Source organism: Budorcas taxicolor, chromosome 5 (genome assembly GCF_023091745.1).
Source record: "Budorcas taxicolor isolate Tak-1 chromosome 5, Takin1.1, whole genome shotgun sequence".
NCBI lineage: Eukaryota > Metazoa > Chordata > Mammalia > Artiodactyla > Bovidae > Budorcas > Budorcas taxicolor.
This window is the reverse complement of record NC_068914.1, coordinates 85,312,143-85,335,848: the sequence shown is the minus strand read 5'-3', so window position 1 is coordinate 85,335,848 and position 23,706 is coordinate 85,312,143. Positions and strand designations below refer to the sequence as shown.

At 36.1% G+C, this 23,706-nt stretch overlaps 1 protein-coding gene across 1 annotated transcript in view; it reads left to right on the top strand.

Moving 5' to 3' along the window:
* Nucleotides 1–23,706, top strand: part of LRRK2 (leucine rich repeat kinase 2) — a 213,824-nt gene that overhangs the window by 65,700 nt on the left and 124,418 nt on the right. The window contains exons 19-23 of the mRNA XM_052640501.1: nucleotides 9,101–9,359; nucleotides 14,764–14,952; nucleotides 19,978–20,096; nucleotides 20,995–21,064; nucleotides 21,767–21,984. Of these exons, the coding sequence (XP_052496461.1) occupies nucleotides 9,101–9,359; nucleotides 14,764–14,952; nucleotides 19,978–20,096; nucleotides 20,995–21,064; nucleotides 21,767–21,984 (855 nt within the window). The remainder of the gene's footprint in view (nucleotides 1–9,100; nucleotides 9,360–14,763; nucleotides 14,953–19,977; nucleotides 20,097–20,994; nucleotides 21,065–21,766; nucleotides 21,985–23,706) is intronic.

The following is a 23,706-nucleotide window of genomic DNA, read 5'->3' as shown; positions in this document are numbered from 1 at the left end:
CAAGTGACTGAACAGAACTGAACTCAATATGCATTCTTAAATAACCAACAGAGTGCTGTGTTTTTTCAATAATTTACTTCTAAAGCCTCACTTTATTTAATTTTCCACTCACCTATGTGTTCAAAGCAATTTGTCAATCGTAAGATTAAGGTAGTACTACTTAGCAATCTACATAAAAAGAAATTGAACATGTAACTCATTTTCATGCACAGTTAAGTTATTCATTAAAACCAAATACATAATCAGATTATTTAAATTTAGTCAAATTTCATCTAAGCAGGCAACATTGAAAATAGTTGCTTCTCTGTTATTAAAAGTAATTGAATAATTTCCTTCAATAATTTAATGTTTTTATTGTATTTCTTTTGTGTGATTTTCAGATCATTGTGTTAATGTTACTTGGATATGCCAAAGAACTGAAAGGGAGCTTCCTCCAGGTCTTTCGTAGAGAAATAACACACCTAAAAGCCCTTAAGTACAGTTACTCTACATTCTGCTCAGGGACTGCTTTCTACTTTTCTCTCAATTTATTCAAATCTTTCTGTATAAAGGCTTTTTATTTTCTTCTTCCCAAATTCTTTTGAATTTAATGTGCTTATTTATATCTTTTCTTCTTAAAATCAGATCTTTAAATGTAAAGAATTTATCCTGGTTGTCAGAGATTATTTATATCTAACAAATAGTAAACATTGACTTTTGTGAGTAGACTGTTTGAACACACCTTATTTTGTACAAAGTAGCATAGTCAAGACTTAGCCAGGTACCAGTGTTATATTATTAAGGGCGGAGTTAATCTTATTAGGCTTTGGGAGGATTAATATTGGGTATGAAAATGCATGAATAGGGACATGAAAATAAGACTTATCAGGTCATGGTGGGAAGAGCAAGTATAATGAATTCTGAATAAAAATAATAGCAAGCTCTTCTGTGGTATTTATTGCCACCTGGGCCCTGCTCAGAGTCCTTTACTTAGTAAAATCCTGACAACAACCTTAGGAGTACTCTTGCTACTGCTGTTGCAAAGTTGCTTCAGTCGTGTCCGACTCTGTGCGACCCCCCAGACGGCAGCCCACCAGGCTCCTGCATCCCTGGGATTCTCCAGGCAAGAACACTGGAGTGGGGCGCCATCTCCTTCTCCAGTGCATGAAAGTGAAAACTGAAAGTGAAAACTGAAAGTGAAGTTGCTCAGTTGTGTCCGACTCTTAGCGACCCCATGGACTGCAGCCTACCAGGCCCCTCTGCCCATGGGATTTTCCAGGCAATAGTACTGGAGTGGGGTTTATTTTATTAGGCGTGTGAGGAATTGAGGCACAGAAAGATTAAGTAACTTTCCTGAGGACTAACTTTAACTTTCCAGGTAAGTAGTGGAAAATCTTCCTCTCTTGTGCCTGCTTTAGTCTCTTGTTTACATAACAGATTCATGATAGTGGTGGTGGTAGGGGAGAGGGTTGTACATTCATTCTTGAATGCTAGCTTAAAGTAATTGGCTTTGATTGTGAGCTGCATTATTTATAAATTAGAGTATGAGAGAGAAGATGGGAAAAGATAGTAAGTTGCACTTTGATTATATATATTTGAATTATCCCCATTATTAAAATACAGAACTGTGTATGAAAGTGTTGATCTCTTAGTCATGTCCAACTCTTTGTGACCCCATGGACTGTAGCCCTCCAGGGTTACATGGAATTCTCCAGACAAGAATACTGGAGTGGGTTTCCATTTCCTTCTCCAGGGGATCTTCCCGATCTAGGGCTCAAACCTTCGTCGCTGACATTGCAGGCAGATTCTTTTACTGTTTGAGCACCAAGGTATCTGAACAGTTTTTTTTTTTTCCCTCTCATGAATTATTTTCCTAATTTTATTTTATTCTTTTATCTGGTATAAAAGACAAATATTTCTCTCTTCATGTCACCATAGGCGACCCGGGTTCAATCCCTGGGTTAGGAAGATCCCCTGGAGAAGGGAAAGGCTAACTACCCACTCCAGAATTCCATGGACTGTATAGTCCATGGGGTCACAAAGAATCGGACATGACTGAGCGACTTTCACTTTTACTTTTCATGTCACCATATATCAGAAATCATCTTGGATAGTTTGGGTCCCCCAAGGAAAATTCTGCTATTAAAATCTATTGAGCATCTTCTCTGTGGAAAGCACACTGCTAGACAATTAGTAAAGCATATAAAAGGGGTGTCCTGCTTCAAGATAGTTTCAAAGTGTCACTTGGAAGATAAGGGAGTAAAACATAAATCACCTTAATAGAAGGTAGGCAGTAAATATCATAATTTAGAGATAAAACTTTTCTGGACTCCAAGAGAAGGCATTTGTGATTGAGGTTTTTTGGCCTCTCCTTCCCTCCCTTCCTTCCTTCCTTTCAAATTTCCTGTGGGCCCTTAGTGGATTTTCTGTTGTTTTTCAGTGACTAAGTTGTGTCTGACTCTCTGCGACCCCATGGACTATAGCCTGCCAGACTCCTGTGGATTTTAGTAGTTCGCTAAGTTAAATATATTCTGTAGGCATTGTGCTAGGTTACAGAGGTACAAATTGAATTGTAGTAGCATCCATGCCTTTCATTCTAGTTACCAAACAGATAAACATGTCTGGTTCAGTGTGCTAAGTGCTGTGTTAAACAAAATGGGATGGACTCCTGAGGAGGAAGGTGTGTAGCCTGGGAGGTTATAGCAAGGACTTAGTGCAAGAGACTTTAAAGCTATTCCTTCAAGAATAAATTTTTTTTTTTCCCCTGGATGAAGAACAAAATTAGACATTGGAGGCAATAGAAGTAGCATAAATGAGGTTTGAAAAATTGCATGTTGTATTAGAGGGAGTGTCCTGGAGCAAAAGGTTTTAGAAGATTTTAAAATAGTATAATGACTTGATTATATCTAGACTAAAAAAGTACTATAGTGATTCTTGGGAGAACAGATTGAAGATAGGGGTGTTCCTGAAGGCTGGTGGGCATTTAGCTGATTCCATCAAACCAGAGCACTGTCCCCTCAAACTTCCTGGACACATGTTCAGTTCAGTTCAGTCACTCAGTCGTGTCTGACTGTTGGTGACCCCATGGACTGCAGCACTCAAGGCTTCCCTGTCCATCACTAACTCCCAGAGCTTGCTCAAACTCATGTACATTGAGTTGGTTATGCCATCCAAGTATCTCATCCTCTGTCATTCCCTTTTCTTCCCGCCTTCAATCTTTCCCAGCATCAGGGTCTTTTCAAATGAGTCAGTTCTTTGTATTAGGTGGCCAAAGTATTAGAGTTTCAGCTTCAGCATCAGTCCTTCCAATGAGTATTCAGGACTGATTTGCTTTAGGATTGACCCATTGGATCTCCTTGCAGTCCAAAGGACTCTCAAGAGTCTTAACACCACAGTTCAAAGGCATCAATTCTAAGGCACTCAGCTTTCTTTATAATCCAACTCTCATATCCATACATGACTGCTGGAAAAACCACAGCTTTGACTAGATGGACCTTTGTTGGTAAAAGTAATGTCTCTGCTTTTTAATATACTGTCTAGGTTGGACACAGCTTTTCTTCCAAGGAGCAAGCATTTTTTAATTTCATGGCTGAAGTCACCATCTGCAGTGATTATGGAGCCCCCAAATATGTTTGGACACACATTAATTCTGAAGAATTCAGGAATTCCCCTCAACCAACTTTTGCCCCTGACCTGGTACCCTGAATATTAAGATCTTTTCTTTCATTTATTTAGACTTTTAATGATATATTTCATTTAATCAATATTTTCAAAATATTATTAAATGAGTTTGTGGTGTATCCAAAATATTCAACATGTGATCAGTGTAAGGATTATTAATGAGATATTTTACATTTTAAAATACCAGGTCTTCAAAATCCAGGGAGTATTTTACTCTTACAGCTCATTTGACGCTTACAGCAAATTTCAAGTTGCTTAATAGACCACACTGGGCTTCCTTGGTGGCTGAGACTGTAAAGAATCTGCCTGCAGTGTGGGAGACCTGGGTTCGATCCCTGGTTTGGGAAGATCCTCTGGAGAAGGGCATGGCAATCCACTCCAGTATTCTTGCTGGAGAATTCCCGTGGACAGGGAAGCCTGGTGGGCCACAGTCTATGGGGTCACAAAGAGTCAGACACAACTGAGTGACTAGGCACACAGTAGACCACATTGGATGGTGCCAGTCTCTAGATCCCACCTCTGGCTTCTCTGGTGGTTAGAGGGGTGGGAAGAGACAGGTTTTGGCCCACAGGAACCATCACCTCTGATTAATCTCTGCTCTATCCTTAAAAAAAAAATCACTTCTTTTTAAACTAATTTTAATTTTTTCAAACTTTCTTTATTATAGAAAATTTTTAACATACACCAAAGTGGAAGGAGTAGTGTAATAAATCCCTATGAATCCATCAGTTATCTTCAAGAATTATCAATACATGTCTAATCTCATCTTGTCTGTACCATTCTCACGTCCCTTCTCCATGTTTTTTTTAATATGGTAGATTCTTTTTAGTTATTTAAGTACTACTGTATACAGTCAATACAAAACTCCCTAATTATCCCTCCTTCCCAGGTAACTGTAAATTTATTCTCTATGAGTCTGTTTCTGTTTTGTAAATAAGTTCATTTGTATTATTTTTGGGAGATTCTGCATATACTGATATTATACAATATTTCTCTTTCTCCATTCATGTTACTGCAAATGACATTATTTTGTTCTTTTTAATGGCTGAGCAATATTCCAACATATATATGTACCACAGCTTCTTTATCCACTTCTCTGTTGATTGGCATTTTTGTTGCTTCCATGTTTTGACTACTGTAAACAGTGCTGCAATGAACTTTGGGGTGCATATATCCTTTTGGACCATGTTTTTCTCTGGGTTGATGCCTAAGAGTGGGATTGCAGGATCATATGGTAGCTCTATTTTTAGTTTTTTAGGGAACCTCTATACTGTTTTCCACAGTGCCTACACCAATTTACATTCCCACCAACAATGTAAGAGGGTTCCCTTATTGTTTGTGGATTAAAAATATATATATATATATATATATATATATATATTTATTTATTTATGTATTTATTTTGGCTGCCTTTGTTGCTGCACATAGGCTTTCTCCAGTTACAACAAGTGGTGGCTACTCTCTAGTTGTGGTGTGTGGACTTAATGTAGTGGTGGCTTCTTTTGTTGCAGAGCATGAGCTCTAGGGCATGTAAGCTTTAGTAGTTGAGGTGCATGAGCTTAGTTGCAAGCCTTGTGGAATCTTCTGGACCAAGGATCAAACCCACATCCCCTACCTTGGCAGGTGAATTTCTAACCACTGAACCCCTTAACCAGCAGGGAAGTCATCTTCTGTGGATTTGTTGATGATAGCCATTCTGACTGTTGTGAGGTGATACCTCATTGTAGTTTTGCTTTGCATTTCTATATTAGTTTAACATACTGAACATCTTTTTATGTATCTCTTGACTGTCTGTATGTTTTCATTGGAGAAATGTCTATTTAGGTCTTCTGCCCATTTTCCTAAAATTTACAAAAACAGCTCATGAAGCTTAATATCATCAAAACAAATCACTCAGTTAAAAAATAGGCAGAAAACCTAAATAGATATATATTTCTTTTTTAAATCATTAATATTAGGTTGTGAAAGGACCACAAGCTTTGGAATCTGCAGATTTGATTTCTTTTTTTTTTCTCCCAGTGTTAACATTTTGTATTTTTTTGCGCAGTGATTCATTCAAGCATAAACTCCTGTATTTCCTTTTTTTTTTTTTTTTTTCTGGTCCTTATTTTTTTTTTTTTTTAGTTTTTTATTTTTTTAATTTTAAAATCTTTAATTCTTACATGCATTCCCAAATATGAACCCCCCTCCCACCTCCCTCCCCATAACATCTCTGTGGGTCATCCCTATGCACCAGCCCCAAGCATGCTGTATCCTGTGTCAGACATAGACTGGCGATTCAGTTCTTACATGATAGTATACATGTTAGAATGCCATTCTCCCAAATCATCCCACCCTCTCCCTCTCCCTCTGAGTCCAAAAGTCCGTTATACACAGCTGTGTCTTTTTTCCTGTCTGGCATACAGGGTCGTCATTGCCGTCTTTCTAAATTCCATATATATGTGTTAGTATACTGTATTGGTGTTTTTCTTTCTGGCTTACTTCACTCTGTATAATCGGCTCCAGTTTCATCCATCTCATCAGAACTGATTCAAATGAATTCTTTTTAACGGCTGAGTAATACTCCATTGTGTATATGTACCACAGCTTTCTTATCCATTCATCTGCTGATGGACATCTAGGTTGTTTCCATGTCCTGGCTATTATAAACAGTGCTGCGATGAACATTGGGGTACATGTGTCTCTTTCAATTCTGGTTTCCTCAGTGTGTATACCCAGCAGTGGGATTGCTGGGTCATAAGGTAGTTCTATTTGCAATTTTTTAAGGAATCTCCACACTGTTCTCCATAGTGGCTGTACTAGTTTGCATTCCCACCAACAGTGTAGGAGGGTTACCTTTGCTCCACACTCTCTCCAGCATTTATTGCTTGCAGATTTTTGGATCGCAGCCATTCTGACTGGTGTGAAGTGGTACCTCATTGTGGTTTTGATTTGCATTTCTCTGATAATGAGTGATGTTGCGCATCTTTTCATGTGTTTGTTAGCCATCTGTATGTCTTCTTTGGAGAAATGTCTATTTAGTTCTTTGGCCCATTTTTTGATTGGTTCGTTTATTTTTCTGGAATTGAGCTGCATAAGTTGCTTGTATATTTTTGAGATTAGTTGTTTGTCAGTTGCTTCATTTGCTATTATTTTCTCCCATTCAGAAGGCTGTCTTTTCACCTTGCTGATATTTTCCTTTGTTGTGCAGAAGCTTTTAATTTTAATTAGATCCCATTTGTTTATTTTTGCTTTTATTTCCAGAATTCTGGGAGGTGGATCATAGAGGATCCTGCTGTGATTTATGTCTGAGAGTGTTTTGCCTATGTTCTCCTCTAGGAGTTTTATAGTTTCTGGTCTTACATTTAGATCTTTAATCCATTTTGAGTTTATTTTTGTGTGTGGTGTTAGAAAGTGATCTAGTTTCATTCTTTTACAAGTGGTTGACCAGTTTTCCCAGCACCACTTGTTAAAGAGATTGTCTTTAATCCATTGTATATTCTTGCCTCCTTTGTCAAAGATAAGATGTCCATATGTGTGTGGATTTATCTCTGGGCTTTCTATTTTGTTCCATTGATCTATATGTCTGTCTGTCTTTGTGCCAGTACCATACTGTTTTGATGACTGTAGCTTTATAGTAGAGCCTGAAGTCAGGCAAGTTGATTCCTCCAGTTCCATTCTTATTTCTCAAGATTGCTTTGGCAATTCGAGGTTTTTTGTATTTACATACAAATCTTGAAATTATTTGTTCTAGTTCTGTGAAAAATATGGCTGGTAGCTTGATAGGGATTGCATTCCAAGTGTATTTTTAAGTAGCTCTAAGATTTTGGACAAACCACATATTTTTCCTAAATATTCATCTATAAAATGGGAGTAATACTTTTTATGGCATAGGGCTTTTAAAAAATAATTGGAGGTCATGTGTTTATAGAAGTTAGCACAGTATCTGACATCAAAATTTTATTATTTATGATTTCATTCTTGTAGTTAATAACGTTAGATTCCATTGCCTTTCAGAAACTTTAGCTGGGGTTGGGCCAGTGTGCTATGCTGTAGGTTGCTACGGCTTTTCTCTGCTTACTGTGGTCACTCTAGTTTTTGTACCAGTTACCATGTTAACCCACTTTGAGGACGTGCTTTGAAAACATAACTTTCAGGGTAAGGTAGAAAACTGAGAGACAACATGTATCTTTGTAGAAGTTCAAATTCTTGTCCTGGAAATCCAGTGAATGATGACTGTCCTTTGCATGTGACATTGGTGAATTTAATATTTATATGCACACTTAGTTATTCTATATCACAAATGAAGGGAAGGCATTTGCCAAGTAAATGAAGTAGCATTTGCTGTGTTAAGGTATCAGTTTCCCAGATATCATCCAATAAGCAAACAAATCCAGAAAGTGTGAGAAATGTGTAAATTGATGGAGCCTCAGGTATTTTGACTTCAAGCCTATGAGTTTTACTTCATATCATGTTGTCTTCTTCATGGTGACAGGCTCTCACATGGCAGATTTAATTTATGCTGCTCTGATAGTTATGGTGCTAATCCTACTTTATTTTCCTAATTTTACTTCAAGAATGAGTTTTTCCTTATTTTTTTTTGATTCTAAATTTAAAGACCAGAAATTGAAGAATGATAGAGCCTCTTGATGAAAGTGAAAAAGGAGAGTGAAAAAGCCAATGTAAAAGTCAACTTTCAAAAAACTAAGATCATGGTATCCAATCTCATCACTTCATGGCAAACAGATGGGGAAACAATGGAAACAGTGACAGACTTTCTTTTCTTGGGCTCCAAGATCACCGCGTATGGTGATTGCAGCCATGAAATTAAAAGATGCTTGCTCCTTGGAAGAAAAGCTATGACCAACATAGACAGCATATTAAAAAGCAGAGACATTACTTTGCCGACAAAGGTCCATATAGTCAAAGCTGTGGTCTTTCCAGTAGTCATGTATGGATGTGAGAGTTGTACCATAAAGAAAGCTGAGTGCTGAAGAATTGCTGCTTTTGATCTGTAGTGTTGGGGAAGATTCTTGAGAGCCCCTTGGACAGCATGGAGATCAAACTAGTCAATCCTAAAGGAAATCAGTCCTGAATATTCACTGGAAGGACTGATGCTGAAGCTCCAATACTCTGGCTACCTGAGAGAAGAACTGATTCATTGGAAAAGACCCTGATGCTGGGAAAAATTGTAGACAGTGGAGAAGGGGTTGACAGAGGATGAGATGGTTGAATGGCAACACCAGCTCAATGTACATGAGTCTGAGCAAGCTCTGGGAGTTGGTGACGGACAGGGAAGCCTGACGTCAGCGGGGTTGCTAAGAGTCAGACACAACTGAGCAACTGAACTGAAAATTTAAAGATGTAGGGGAAAGTCACACCAAGTTTGATTACCAGTATTATAAAGGAAAAATGATTTTTTTAAATATCTATGTGCTTACCGTCTCTTTTTCTTTAATAGGTATGTGAGAAAGCAAGCAGTCCCAAACTGGTAGAATTGCTACTGAATAGTGGATCTCGTGAGCAGGATGTTCGGAAAGCTCTGACAATCAGCATTGGGAAAGGCAACAGCCAAATAATCAGCTTACTCTTGAGGAGGCTTGCCCTGGATCTGGCCAATAGTAGCATCTGTCTTGGAGGATTTTGTATGGGAAAAATTGACCCTTCCTGGCTTGGTCCTTTATTTCCAGATAAGACATCTTATTTAAGAAAAGAGACAAGTAAGGATTTCCAAGAAACTTTTATAGAAGGATTAATTTTAGTAGTATTTTTAAAAATCACTAATCCTTTAGTTTTCATTCCATTTGGTACAACTTAAGGCAAAAATATTGTGAAGGCTTAGCTTTTTCTTTTTTTTGATCATGAAATGCTTGAAATTGACATTATATTTAAGTTCCTTATGACCCAGCAAATCCATATTTTATAAAGATAAATCATAACTGAGATCTTTCTGTGAGGTTACCTTTCTTTGTTAAGTATTTTAGTTTTTATTATAAAATAATCTATGTGCCTTTAAAAATAGAAAAACTTAAATAACATAAGGAAGAAAATAACAGTAACTTACTGTTTTACCTATAGGTAATCAATGTAGATTATTTTTTTCCGTGGACTTGCATATGAATTAAAATATATGTGTAGAAATATACATATGTATTTTGTGTTTTCAAGTTAATATATTTTGCGTTTTACTTAAGGATGTGTTTTCTAGTTAATATAGGTCTTGTATGTAGTAAGTTGTGAGTTATCATTAGTATCTATACTAGTGCATTTCAAATAGAAAAATTTGGTTATAAATTATGTTGATAAGCACAAGTGGAAACAGGCATGTCACACATTATTGATATAAATTCAAATTGTCCTTTTGTAAGGAAACTTTGGCAATATCTGTTAGTGTTATGGGGCTTCCCTGGTGGCTCAGATGGTAAAAAATCCACCTGCAATGCAGAAGACCCAAGTTTGAGTCCTGAATTGAGTCCCTGGAGAAGAAAATGGTTACCTACTCCAGTATTCTTGCCTGGAGAATTCCATGGATGGAGGGGGTGGCATCACAGACTTAGGACACAGTGAAGGACAGGGAAGTGTGGCATGCTGCAATTCAAGGGGTCAAAAAAAGTGACATGACCTAGTGACTGAACAATATTAATATTTTAAATGTACATCCAGGTACTTTAATAAAGTACATGTAATTTTTTTTTTAATTGACATTTTAGGAATCAGTGAACTAAAATGGACCGGAATGGGTGAATTTAATTCAGATAACCATTATGCCTACTACTGTGGGCAAGGATCCCTAGAGTAGTCCTCAAAGTCAATGAAAGTCCAAAATGCAGTACTTGGGTGCAATTTCAAAAATGACAGAATGATCTCTGTTCATTTCCAAGGCAAACCATTCAGTTTCAGTCCAGTTGCTCAGTAGTGCCTGACTCTTTGCGACCCCATGGACTGTAGCATGCCAGGCCTCCCTGTCCATCACCAACTCCCAGAATTTACTCACACTCATGTCCATTGTGTCAACGATGCCATCAACCATCTCATCCTCTCTTGTCCCCTTTGACTCCCACCTTCAATCTTTCCCCAAATCAGGGTCCTTTCCAGCGAGTCAGTTTTACACATCAGGTGGCCAAAGTATTGGAGCTTCAGCTTCAGCATCAGTCCTTCCAATGAATATTCAGGAGTGATTTCCTTTAGGATGGGCTGGTTGGATCTCCTTGCTGTCCAAACCATTCAATAGCACAGTAATCACAGCAAACCATTCAGTATCACAGTAATCCAAGTCTATTCCCCAAACACCAATGCAGAAGAAGCTAAAGTTGAATGGTTCTATGAAAACCTACAAGACCTTCTAGAACTAACACCAAAAAAGATGTCCTTTTCATCATAGGGGAATGGGATGCAAAAGTAGGAAGTCAAGAGATACCTGGAGTAACAGGCGAGTTTAGCGTTGTAGTACAAAATGAAGCAGGGCAAAGGCTAACAGAAGCTTTCCAAGAGAACATATGGGTCATAGCAGACTCCTCTTTCAACAACGCAAGAGATGATTCTACACATGGACATCACCAGATGGTCAATATTGAAATCCGATTGATAATACTCTTTGCAGCCAAAGGTGGAGAAGCTCTATATAATCAGGAAAAACAAGACTGGGAACTGACTGTGGGTCAGATCTTGAACTCCTTATTGCCAAACTTGAACCTAAATTGAAGAAAGAGGGGAAACCACTAGGCCATTCAGATATGACCTAGATCAAATACCTTACAGTTGTAGAGTGGAAGTGACAAACAGATTCAAAGGATAAGATCTGATAAACAGAGTGCCTGAAGACATATGCACAGATTTGTAACATTTTACAGGAGGTAGTGATCAAAACTATCCTCAAGAAAAAGAAATACAACAATGATTATCTGAGGAGGCCTTACAAATAGCTGTGAAAAGAAGAGAAGTGAAAGGCAAGGGAGACAAGAAGAGATATATCCATGTGAATGCAGAGTTCCAAAGACTAACAAAAAAAGATAGGAAAGCCTCCCTCCATGATCAGTGCGAAGAAATAGAGGAAAACAACAGAATGGGAAAGACTAGAGATCTCTTCAAGAAAATTAGAGATACCAAGGGAACATGTCATGCAAAGATGGGCTCGAAAAAGGATGGAAATGGTATTGACCTACAGAAGCAGAAGATGTTAAGAAGAGGTGGCAAGAATACACAGGAAAACTAGAAAAAAAAAAAAAAAACTCAGTGACCCAGATAACCACAATGGTGTGATCACTCACCTAGAGCCAGACATCTTGGAGTGTGAAGTTAAGTGGGCCTTAAGAAGCATCACTATGAACAAAACTAGTGGAGGTGATGGAATTCCCACTGAACTATTTCAAATCCTAAAAGATGATGTTGTGAAAGTGCTTCACTCAATATGCCATCAAGTTTGGAAAACTCAGCAGTGGCCACAGGACTGAAAAAGGTCAGTTTTCTTTCCAATCCCAAAGAAGGACAATGCCAAAGAATGTTCCAACTACCACGCAATTGCACTCATTTCACCTGCTAGCAATGTAGCAGGTGAAATTCTCCAAGCTAGACTTCAAAAGTACATGAACGGAGAACTTCCAGGTGTTCAAGATGGATTTAGAAAAGGCAGAGGCACCAGAGATCAAATTGCCAGCATCCATTGGATCATAAAAATGCAAGAGAATTGCAGAAAAACATCTACTTCTGCATCATTGAATACATGAACGCCTTTGACTGTGTAGATGACAACAAACTGTGGAAAATTCTTCAAGAGAAGGGAATACCAGACCACCTTACCTGCCTACTGGAAATCTGTATTCAGGTGAAGAAGCAACGGTTAGAATTGGAAATGGAACAATGGACTGGTTCCAAGTTGGAAAAGGAGTATGTCAAGGCTGTATATTGTCACCCTGCTTATTTAACTTATATGCAGAGTACATCATGTGAAATTCCAGGCTTGTTGAAGCACATGCTGGAATCAAGATTGCCAGAAGAAATATCCATACCCTTAGATACAGAGATGACACTACCTTTATGGCAGAAAGCAAAGAGAAACTAAAGAGCCTCTTGATGAAGGTGAAAAAGGAGAGTGAAAAAGCTGGCTTAGGACTCAGCATTCAGAATACAAAGATCATGGCATCCAGTTCCATCACTTCATGGCAAAAAATGACAGAACAGTGGAAACAGTGACAGACTTTATTTTCTTGGGCTCCAAGATCACTGCATATGGTGATTGCAGCCACGAAATTAAAAGACACTTGCTCCTTGGAAGAAAAGCTGTGATAAAACTAGGCAGAATATTAAATAAGAGGCAGAGACATTACTTTCCAACAGAAGTCTGTTAGTCAAAGCTATGGTTTTTCCAGTAGTCATGTATGGATGTGAGATTTGGACCATAAAGAAGGCTGAGTATCAAAGAATTGATGCTCTTAAACTGTGTTGTTGGAGAAGACTCTTGAGTGCAAGGAGATCAAACCAGTCAATCCTAAAGGAAATCAGTCTTGAATATTCACTGGAAGGACTGATTATGAGGATCCAATACTTTGCCCACCTGGAGTGAAAAGGTGACTCATTAGAAAAGCCCCCGTTGCTGTGAAAGACTGGGCAGGAGGAGAAGGGGACGACAGAGGACGAGATGGTTGAATGGCATCACCGACTCAATGGACAGGAATTTGAGCAAGGTCCGTGAGATGGTGAAGGACAGGGAAGCCTGGCCTGCTGCAGCCCATGGAGTTGCAAAGAGAGGGACACGACTGAGTGACTGGACAACAACAATGTACTTTTTTAAAATCAAATAATGTAGTGATAAAAATCCCTGATACAGCATTCTTAATGTGCACAAAAAATTGTGTTCAAGGATACACATTAAATATTGTTCATAATGACAAAAAATTAGGGAAAAAATCTAAATATTTCCCAAAGAAACTATTCAAATTAATAATAATTGGATATATTCATACAGTGTAATGCTTTGCAATCACTGAGAGAAAAGCACCTTGCAAATCCAAATGTCCAGAGATAGAATGTATTCTTAAGGGGAAAAAAAAAGCAGAGAATAGTGTTTTTTTTAATTATTAATAGTATTGGTGAAAACACAGTTGGGATATTGTAACCATAAATTTTGAATATGAGAATAGTATGTCCAGAAAAAAAATCCAGAAATGGATTCTCTGATTGCCTTTGGGGACCTTGGGAACTAATGCGAGATGATTAGATTCGATGTTTTGTCACTTCAGCCAGTCTCATGCCAACAACCTGCTTAACTTTAATCTTTGGTTTGTAATGGAAGGGAGTTGAGGACCCTTTGAAGATATGAAGGGAGATTTATACTCACTGTATTCTTTTGGTTCTGTATGAAATTTTTTACAAGTACTGACAAGTCTTTCCTAATATTGCAGGGCATAGCCTTAAATTTTTTGACAGCTGGTCTGAGTAAAAAACATTTTGAATTCAAAGCTTTAAAGTATTTTCCAGGTAGTACTTGACTGAATTATGTACACATGTTGTAATGTGAGCTAGAAGAGTAATATTTGAAGAAAATTTCCAGGATATATTTAGGACAATGAGAACTGTGTCAACTTGTTTATTCATTATATCACTTAATATAAAATTTAGTAAAATAGCAAGTTAATTTTGAAATCTTATCAGATTTCTTAGTAGAATGAATCACTTTTCAAATAGTTTATGAAAATAAGCATATCATTTATTATCTTCTGTGTCCTCAATGTTATTCTTAAAACTTTATATGCATCATTTTCTTTAACTTTTTCTGTAATCCTGTGCTGTGTGTACTTCCCAATTAGGACACTGACACTCAGGCAGCCTGTACAACTTGCAAGTAACTTGAACACAGGCCTGTGAGGCTTCAACGTCCAGGCCCCTTCATGAGTCAAGTTAGTTTTATAATGGCTCAGTTTTGTCACCTACATGAAAGCTTTGTGTAAATTTTTATGACTTAAAAAAATTTATTACCTGCTACTTTATAGAAGTTATGATTGACAAGTGACTTGAAAGTAAGAATAAAAATTTCTCTTAACAGCATGAAACTATATAAGGAACTTTGATATGTTTATATTTGTGTAATTACTGATTTCTAAGAAGTTGTTGATATATCTTTATTTTTAGATATAGGATCCACCCTGGCAAGGATGGTGCTCAGATATCAGATGAAAAGTTCTGTGGAGGAAGGAGCTGGCTCAGGCAGCAATGGGAATTTTTCTGAAGAAATTGTTGATAAATTTGATGAATGGACCTTCATTCCTGAGTCTTATGTTGACAGTGTGTTTGGTCAAAGTGATGACCTGGATAGTGAAGGTGATTATTTCAAAACAATTGTTCCCTTTATGCTCTAATATATATATACACACACACACTCTGGCATGGAACCATGGAAATTGAGACAAAAACCTGATTTACTTCATTTAGAAAAACTTGAGGAAAACTATATTCACTACTTAATGCTTACTGTTTCTTAACCATTAGTTGAGGCAATGAAGAAAATATATCTCTGCACTTTTAAGTGTTATTGTACTCCCCCAAATCAGTGAATGGTGGCTATTGCAGTGAAAACACTGACTCAGACTTGAATTGGATTTCATATTCCATCACTGCCTAACACCTTTTGTGGTTTGTGTAAACCTGTTACCCTTATTAAAGGTAGTGTTGCTAACCTTCCAGGATTATTTATAGGAATTTGGAAAATATGTATGTGAAGTGTCTGAGAGAGTGCTTGCAAATAGGAAGTATATTATAAATATTTTTATGTTTATTAGAATTAAAAATAATATTTTAATAACTCATGAGATAAAAAATTGACATGGTAAGATATTAATGGCAGTGATTAATGCTGACATTTAACATAATGCAGTTTGGTAAAAATGGGGTGAGGTGATTTTTTAAAATAGTATAATTAGTATGATTGAAAACTTTGGGTGATAGAATAAACATATCTGAGAAGGTGATAACTAAGGATTATTCCAAAAATTTAATGTCTCAAGTTCAAGTATTTTTAGAAACTAACTTTATTGAGATGTAATTAGCATACAGTAAAATATACACATTTTAAGTGTATATTTTCATTTATATACCCATGTAATCATTACCACTGTTAGGTTATGTAACATTTCTGTCATCCAAAAAAGTCCCTTTACATGCCTCTTCACAAAAAAGCTGCCCCCTACCGCTGGTCTGCTTTCTGTCACAGTATACTAAATTAGTATTTTCTCAACTTTCATATAAATAGGATATCTATTTATCTCTGGCTGTTTTCTGAAGTGGTTATACCATATTATACTCCCATCAAATATACAAAATTACAATATACAAAAATTCTAGCTTCTCTAAATGTTCATCATTTACTATATCATTTAGTATTGTATGTCACTTTAGCCATTTTACTGAGGGTGTAGTCCTAGCACATTTGGGCTTAATTTTCATTTCCCTGGAAACTACTGATACTGAGATTATTTTCATGTTCTTATTGACCATTCATATATATTTTTTGCAAAGTGTCTGTTCAGATCATTGTTAATTTTTAGTTGTGTTATTGTCTTATTGTGCTATTATAAGAGTTCTTTAGATATTCTTAACAGAAGTCCCTTGACAGATATATGAACTATAAATATTTTCTATCAATTATAGCTTGTCTTTTTTATTTTATTGATATTTTTCAAAGAGCAGAATTGTTAAATTTTAAAAACTGCAGTGTTTCAGTTTTTTTCTTTTTTGATTTGTGTTATTTTTATATCATTTAAGATATCTTTTCCTATTTCAAATTTATGAATATTTTCTCCTGTGTTTTCTTATAGAAGTATGAAAATCTTAGCTTTTACCTTTAGGTCTATAATCCATTTTAAGTTAATTTTGGTATAAAGTATTAGTGAAGAATTGACATTTAATTTTTTCCACATAGATATTCAGTTGTTTTAACATAAATTGTTGTATATACTTTATTTCCTTGTTGAGTTAATGGCATGTTTGTCTAATTTAATTGACCATATAGATGTTGTTCTATTTATGTATTCTTTATTCTGTGCAATTGATTTAGATCATTATCCAAAGCCATACTCTCTTGACTACTTTAGCTTAATAGCAGGTCTTGAAATCTGGTGGTATAAGTTCTCTGGTGGTATTCTTTTTAAAAATTGTGCTTATTATACTAGCTCTGTTTTGCATTTCCATATATTATATTTTGAATCAATTAATTTTATGCTGGGATTTTTATTAGAATTAAATCTACATTTAATATAAAATTAATGTATAAATAATATTATACAGAATTAACATCAATAAAAATTGCTTTAGATTAAATCTATAAATAAATGAGAGAACTGATGTTTTAATGAGTCTTCTGAGATATAAATGTAGTATTTATTTCTGTTTATTTGTATTTAAATTTCTACCTCCAGTGTTTTGTATTACATGTTTTTTGATGCTATTGTAAATAGTGTTGTTTTTAAATTCATTTCCAATAATTCATTCACTGCTGGTTTACAGAAATGTGGTTGATTTCTTCATACATTAATGTATTATATGGGCTTGTAAAATTCATGAGTTCTAATAGCTTTTTGTTGACTGCATAGATTTTTTTCTATGTTCACAATAATGCCATTTGCTAAAAAAGATTTATTTCTTCCATTCTAATCTGTCTTTTAAAATGTTTCCATGTCCTGTTGCACTGGCTAAAATCTTTAGTATTATGTTGAATAGAAGTGCTAAGAGTAGGCATTGTTCCCTGGTTTCCAAACTTAGAGGGAAGGCATTCAGTGTCTCATCATTAAGCATGATGTTATCGTTTTTTTTTTTTTTTAATAGATACTCTTCATCAAGTTCAGGAAGCTCATTTCTAGTAATAATTTGCTGAGACTTTTTATCATAATGGGTGCTAGAAAATGCTTTTCTGCATCTGTTGCAATGGACATATTTTCTCCCTGTATTCTGTTATTTAGTTTATTACCATGATTTTCTCATGTTAAACCAAAGATGTTCTTCTGGGATACATCTCACTTTGTTACGGTATATTATTCTTTTAAAATATTATTTGATTTTCTAAAATTTCATTAAGGATATTGCATCTGTGAAGGATATTGGTCTGTATTTTTGTTTCCTTGTAACTATGAGAGTAATGCTAACTTCTTGAAATGAACTGAAAATTGCTCCTGACTCCACTGTTTTCTGAAAGGTTTTTTGTAGGAGAGGTCTTATTCTTAAATGTTTAGTAGAATTCATTAGTAAAGCCTGGTATGTTAAGAATATATTTTTGGTGCGGAGGGGGAATATTTTTAATTATAAATGTAATCAATTTACAGTTATTTTGATTTTCTGTTATTTCTTTTGTCAGTTTTTATAATTTGAAACTTTCAAGAAATCTGTCCTCTTTATATGTTACCAGTTTGTTTAATGATATTTATAATAATTCTCTTTTTATCCTGTTAATGCTTATATGATCATTAGTGATATCTGATTTTTAATTCTTGACATTGATAGTTTTTATCTTTCTTTTTTTCCCTTTTTCAGTCTCACTTAAAAGTTATCAATTTTATTGATCTTTTTCAAAGAATCAGGTTTCTGCTTCATTTGTTTTCCTTTCTGTCCATGAGTCTGCCCTAGAACTCCCATCTAAGTTAATCTCCATGAACACATCTCCATTTCCTCATCTCAAGAAAGCTACTGGGCTTTGTTTAAATTCCTTTTCACTGCCCATAGCCCTTAAATTGCCTACAGGCAGGAAGCTAGGGTGCCTAAAAGGTTCACATAATTTGTTTTCATTCTTTCAGGGATTACACAGTCCTACACTGTCTGCAGCCCAATATCTGTGTGTGTGTGTGTGTGTGTGTGTGTGTGTGTGTGTGTGTGTGTGTGTGTATGTGGTAAGTCACTCAGTCCTACACTGTCTGCAGCCCAATATCTCTGTGTGTGTGTGTGTGTGTGTGTGTGTGTGTGTGTGTGTGTGTGGTAAGTCACTCAGTTGTATCCGACTCTGTGACCCCATGGACTGTAGCCCACCAGGCTCCTCTGTCCGTGGAATTTTCCAGACAAGAATACTGGAATGGGTTGCCATTTCCTACTCCAGGCGTTTGAACCCGTGCCTTTTACATCTCCTGCATTGGCAGGCACCACCTGGGAAGCCCGAAGGAAGATTGATCAAGGAACCTTAGGCATCCAACTGATCCTAGAGCACTTCTAAGTTAGCCTGTTGTTTAGTAGCTAAGTTGTGTCTTGTTCTTTTGTGACCCCATAGACTGTAGCCCACCAGGCTCCTTTGTCCATGGGATTTCCCTGGCAATAATACTGAAGTACGTTGCCATTCCCTTCTTCAGGGGATCTTCCCAACCCAGGGATCAAACCCACATCTCCTGCTTTGGCAGGCAGATTCTTTACCACTGAGCTACTGGGAAGCCCATGTCTGAAACCAATTATTTTTTAAAAAATTGCCAACTTTCTAGTTATTTGTTGTGGGGAGGTTAAGTTCAGTGTTTGTTATATCATCAGGGCTGAAAGAAGAATTCTCTTTAAGTGTTTTTAAATAAAGGATAATATCAGAAATGCAACTGCAAAAACGACTTGATTTTTGGTTAGGTAAATTTTACAATTTGTTTTGACACAGTTTTAATGCTTTAAAGAAAAAGAGTGGTAGAATTTAAAATAGCATGGTTCTCAAAAGTAGCTCTACATTATTTATCCTTAAAATATAACAGCCTTGATCCTTATTTTCTTGAAAGTCTATAATTTTAAAAGCAATTCTCACTTCTCTCTCAAAACAATACTGCCAGCTAAACTCATTGTATTTATTTTAATGTCATTTCATGAATTAAACTACACAATATGTAATTAAATAAAAATGTACTTAAACTTGCTGAGTGTTAAAGTGTGATTCCAATATTTAAAACAAGATTTGAAAAATTTTTAAGAAAAATTCAGAGAAACAGAAAAGAATAACACTGATCAGATTTATGTATAAACTTTCTCTGCTTCCAGGTATTAATTTTAGCACTTGTAACTATACTACTTTTTTTTTTTTTTCTTGGCTTTTTCCTGCCATACTGTGAGCTCACTTAAGGCCTGGGTTACTTTTCCTGTTTATCTTTATCCTGCACTTATTCAGCTTCTAGTCTTGTGACAGCCATTCAATAAATAGTTGTGGATGAAAAAAATGTTGAATTTGAAAATGAAAAGCCAGCATAGTTTATCTTTTCTACTTTAAAGCTGTTACAAAAGGAATTGGGTAAATTCCATTCATGAAAATGTGCTTAAAAATGTTTTGTGATTGAACTATGATGCTAGCATCTTATGATTAGGTCAGCATTTTTTACTTGCCTTTGTGTTATTGTTTAAAAATAGGAAGTGAAGGCTCATTTCTTGTGAAAAAGAAATCAAATTCAATTAGCGTAGGAGAATTTTACCGAGATCCTGCCTTGCAGCATTGCTCACCAAATTTGCCAAGACATTCCAGTTCATTGGTAAGTTATATTGTAAAAACTGTACTTAAATATTGTATATTTTGTTTGACATTCTTTTAATAACTGAAGTTGTGTGTCAAAGCTAGATACAGAAACTCCCTAATGTGTGAAAGTGCTCTCTCTGTACGTATATGACAGTGAAAGTTGCTCAGTCCTGTCCAACTCTTTGCGACCCCGCGGACTATACAGTCCATGGAATTCTCCAGGCCAGAATACTGGAGTGGGTAGCCTTTCTCTTTTTCAGGGGATCTTCCCAACCCAGGTATTGAACCCATGTCTCTCTCATATTGCAGGCAGATTCTTTACCAGCTGAGCCACTATATATATATATGTATGTATATACATATACACGCACACACACACATGTGTGTGTGTGTCTGTGCATACATGCGTGCATATGCTATTTTGAATTTACATTTGTAGACTTTTGAGCATGTCTGGGGCATACATGTGCTCTGTACACTTTGAAATAGTTATATTCTTTTTTCTTTGTAGAGCATCATGTCTGTGGAGCACAGACTAGGTCTGTGTCTTATGGTGTGGCTTGGTTCCATGAGTACTTTAGCTATTAATAATAATGTTACAGTGGTAGTGGCTTAGTCACTAAATTGTGTTCGAGACTTGAACCCTTATGGACTGTAACCCGCCTGGCTCCACTGTCCATGAGATTTCCCAAGCAAGAATATTAGAGTGGGTTGCCATTCCTTTCTCCAAGGGATCTTCCCGACCCAGGGATTGAACCAGGGTCTCCTGCACTGCAGGAGGATTCTTTACCAACTGAGCCACAAGAGAAGCCCAGTGATCTTATAGTGACTCCTAAAGAAATCAGCCAGGAAAATGTTCTCTTTGCTCTAAACAGTGATGGTAATTTTATTATAAATGTTTATTTGTTTAATAGGGACCCATTTTTGATCATGAAGATTTAATAAAGAGAAAAAGAAAAATATTTTCATCAGATGATTCACTCAGTAAGTAGTTGAAAGTAATCATAAGTAAATAGATATTTTGAGCAGAATATACCACTTTGTAAATTTCCTCTGATTATTCAGATTTTCTTGGTACAAGTTTCATCATACATAACCTCAAATTTTATTTACCTAGTGGTTCCACGGAAATCATTCTGTAGAAAAATGAAAGTGGAAGTGAAGTGAAGTCGCTCAGTCATGTCCCACTCTTTGCGACTCCATGGACTGTAGCCTACTAGGCTCCACTGTCTATGGGATTTTCCAGCAAGAATACTAGAGTGGGTTGCCTTCTCCAGGAGATCTTCCCAACCCAGGGATTGAACCTGGGTCTCCCGCATTGTAGGCAGATGCTTGACCATCTGAGCCACCAAGGAACACATCTATAAATTTAAAATTTAAGCTTTTATGATGTTATACCAGACACTTTTTATCCTTCCTGCTGTTTTCCTAAAATGTAAATAAAACCCTCCATCAGTGCCACTCTTAATGTTCTTCTCTAGGTCTGTTGTTTTTTATACTACTTAAACTACCTGATTTAATATTTATTATTGACTTTCATGTCTGACACTGGAATAAAAGTTTAATAGTTTGGTTTTCTATTCCAGTGCCTTGAGGAGAACCTGATGCTGGTAGATGATCAATAAGCATTTACTGAGTAGAGTTAAATTACTTACTTATATCTCCATTGTTTGTTTTTGACAGAAGGAGCCTCAAAATTCCAGTCCCATATGAAGCATTCAGAGAGCATGTCTTCCCTGCCTTCTGAGAGAGAATATATCACATCGTTAGACCTTTCAGCAAATGAACTAAGAGATGTTGATGCCCTGAGCCAGAACTCCTGTATAAGTGGTCATTTGGAGCATCTTGAAAAGCTGGAGCTTCACCAGAATGCACTCACAAGTTTTCCACAACAACTATGTGAAGTAAATTTAATTTATCCTTATAATTCTCAGGATATTTCAAGAACATCTACATTTGTGTCTAAGTTGTATGCTTAAGTCTTTAGAAAGAAGGTTCTACTTTTGTGTCATTGGACAGTAAGTCCTCCATTGTTCTGGTTGTCGCACAACTATCTTAGTTCATGTGGTCTTTCAGATGCATCTTTGCGGGTAGACAGTGGGAACGGAAATCTGATTAAAAAGGAATTCTAGGTTCTGTCCTAATGATTCATGGTATGTATTAAAGTCTGGCAAGGTTGCATGTTGATTATGCCTTCAATTATTTTATTCTAGTAAGACAACTTAAACTGTTTAAATTAAATTAGATCTGGTTTGATGGTCCTGACTTTGTTCAGCTACCAACTGTATGACAATAAGAACATATCACTCCCACTGCTCTAGGCCCTCATTTTCTTGTCTGCAAAACAAAGAGGCTCAGCTAAACTATCCACAAGGCATTAATCAAGTCTTAATATTATATGCACCTTAAAAATTGATTTTTATGCTCAAAATTCCTATTTCATAGCAATTAAATTTTAAAGTAATCTGCCAATAGGGTAGTCCTCTGACTACTTACTTTGTTCATCATTTTTATGTACTATAGATTAGAATTCAAAGATATGCTTATAAATTAAAATGATCATAACATTACCTTTTAAATTATTAAGTGAATTCTTGGGTTGAACTGCAAAGTTTGATAAAGAATTATATGTTTTTAAAAAACTAATTTTGTTGCAAGTACCTTTCCCCTTTTTCTAACTTATAAAATTTACCATAATTTTGATACTTTAAAAGCAGAATTGTATGATTTTTAAATATATTTAAGTGATATATTTCCCTTGAAGTTTGTGCATCTAAAGGGAGAGAAGAAAGAAAGGTGATCCCTACCTCCACCATGATGTCTAAAATATGGCCCCTCTCTATCCTCCTTTTACCTGACTAAATCTTCCAAGTTACAGGGGCTCATTTTAGATCCAGTCTCCAGGCTAGGTTGGATTTCTGTGGCACCCACTCTTTTTTCTCCAATGCTTACACTATAAATTTGAATCTAAGGTATATTGTCCTCACTAAGTTATAAACTCCTTCAGAACAGAAACTGTTTCAACCTGTTCATGCCTGCCCTCAGTGCCTAGTAAGTACAGTAGAGGCTGTATAGATGATTACTGAAGTAATTTGTGAAGAAACTAATGAGTGTCACTTGGCTGACTGTCAGTAAATATTTACTAAAGAGTAAGTAAAGGAAAACTAGAGTTTAGCGCAGGTAAAACAAAGAAAATATGAAGAGAACATGTCATTATATATTTATACATAAATATATAATATAATTAATTATAAATGCCATTTATATATTATAAATAATATTTATATTATACATTAGGACATTCAAAGATTCTGTAGTCAGCAAAACAAGACCTGGAGCTGACTGTGGCTCAGATCATGAACTCCATATTGCAGAATTCAAACTTAAACTGAAGAAAGTAGGGAAACCACTAGGCCATTCATGTATGACCTAAATCAAATTCCTTACGATTATACGGTGGAAGTGACAGACAGATTCAAGGGATTAGATCCGATAGACAGAATGCCTGAAGAACTATTGATGGAGGTTCATAACATTGTACAGGGGGCAGTGGTCAAAGCCATCCCCAAGAAGAAATGCAAAAAGGCAAAAGGGTTGTCTGAGGAGGCCTTACAAATAACTGAGAA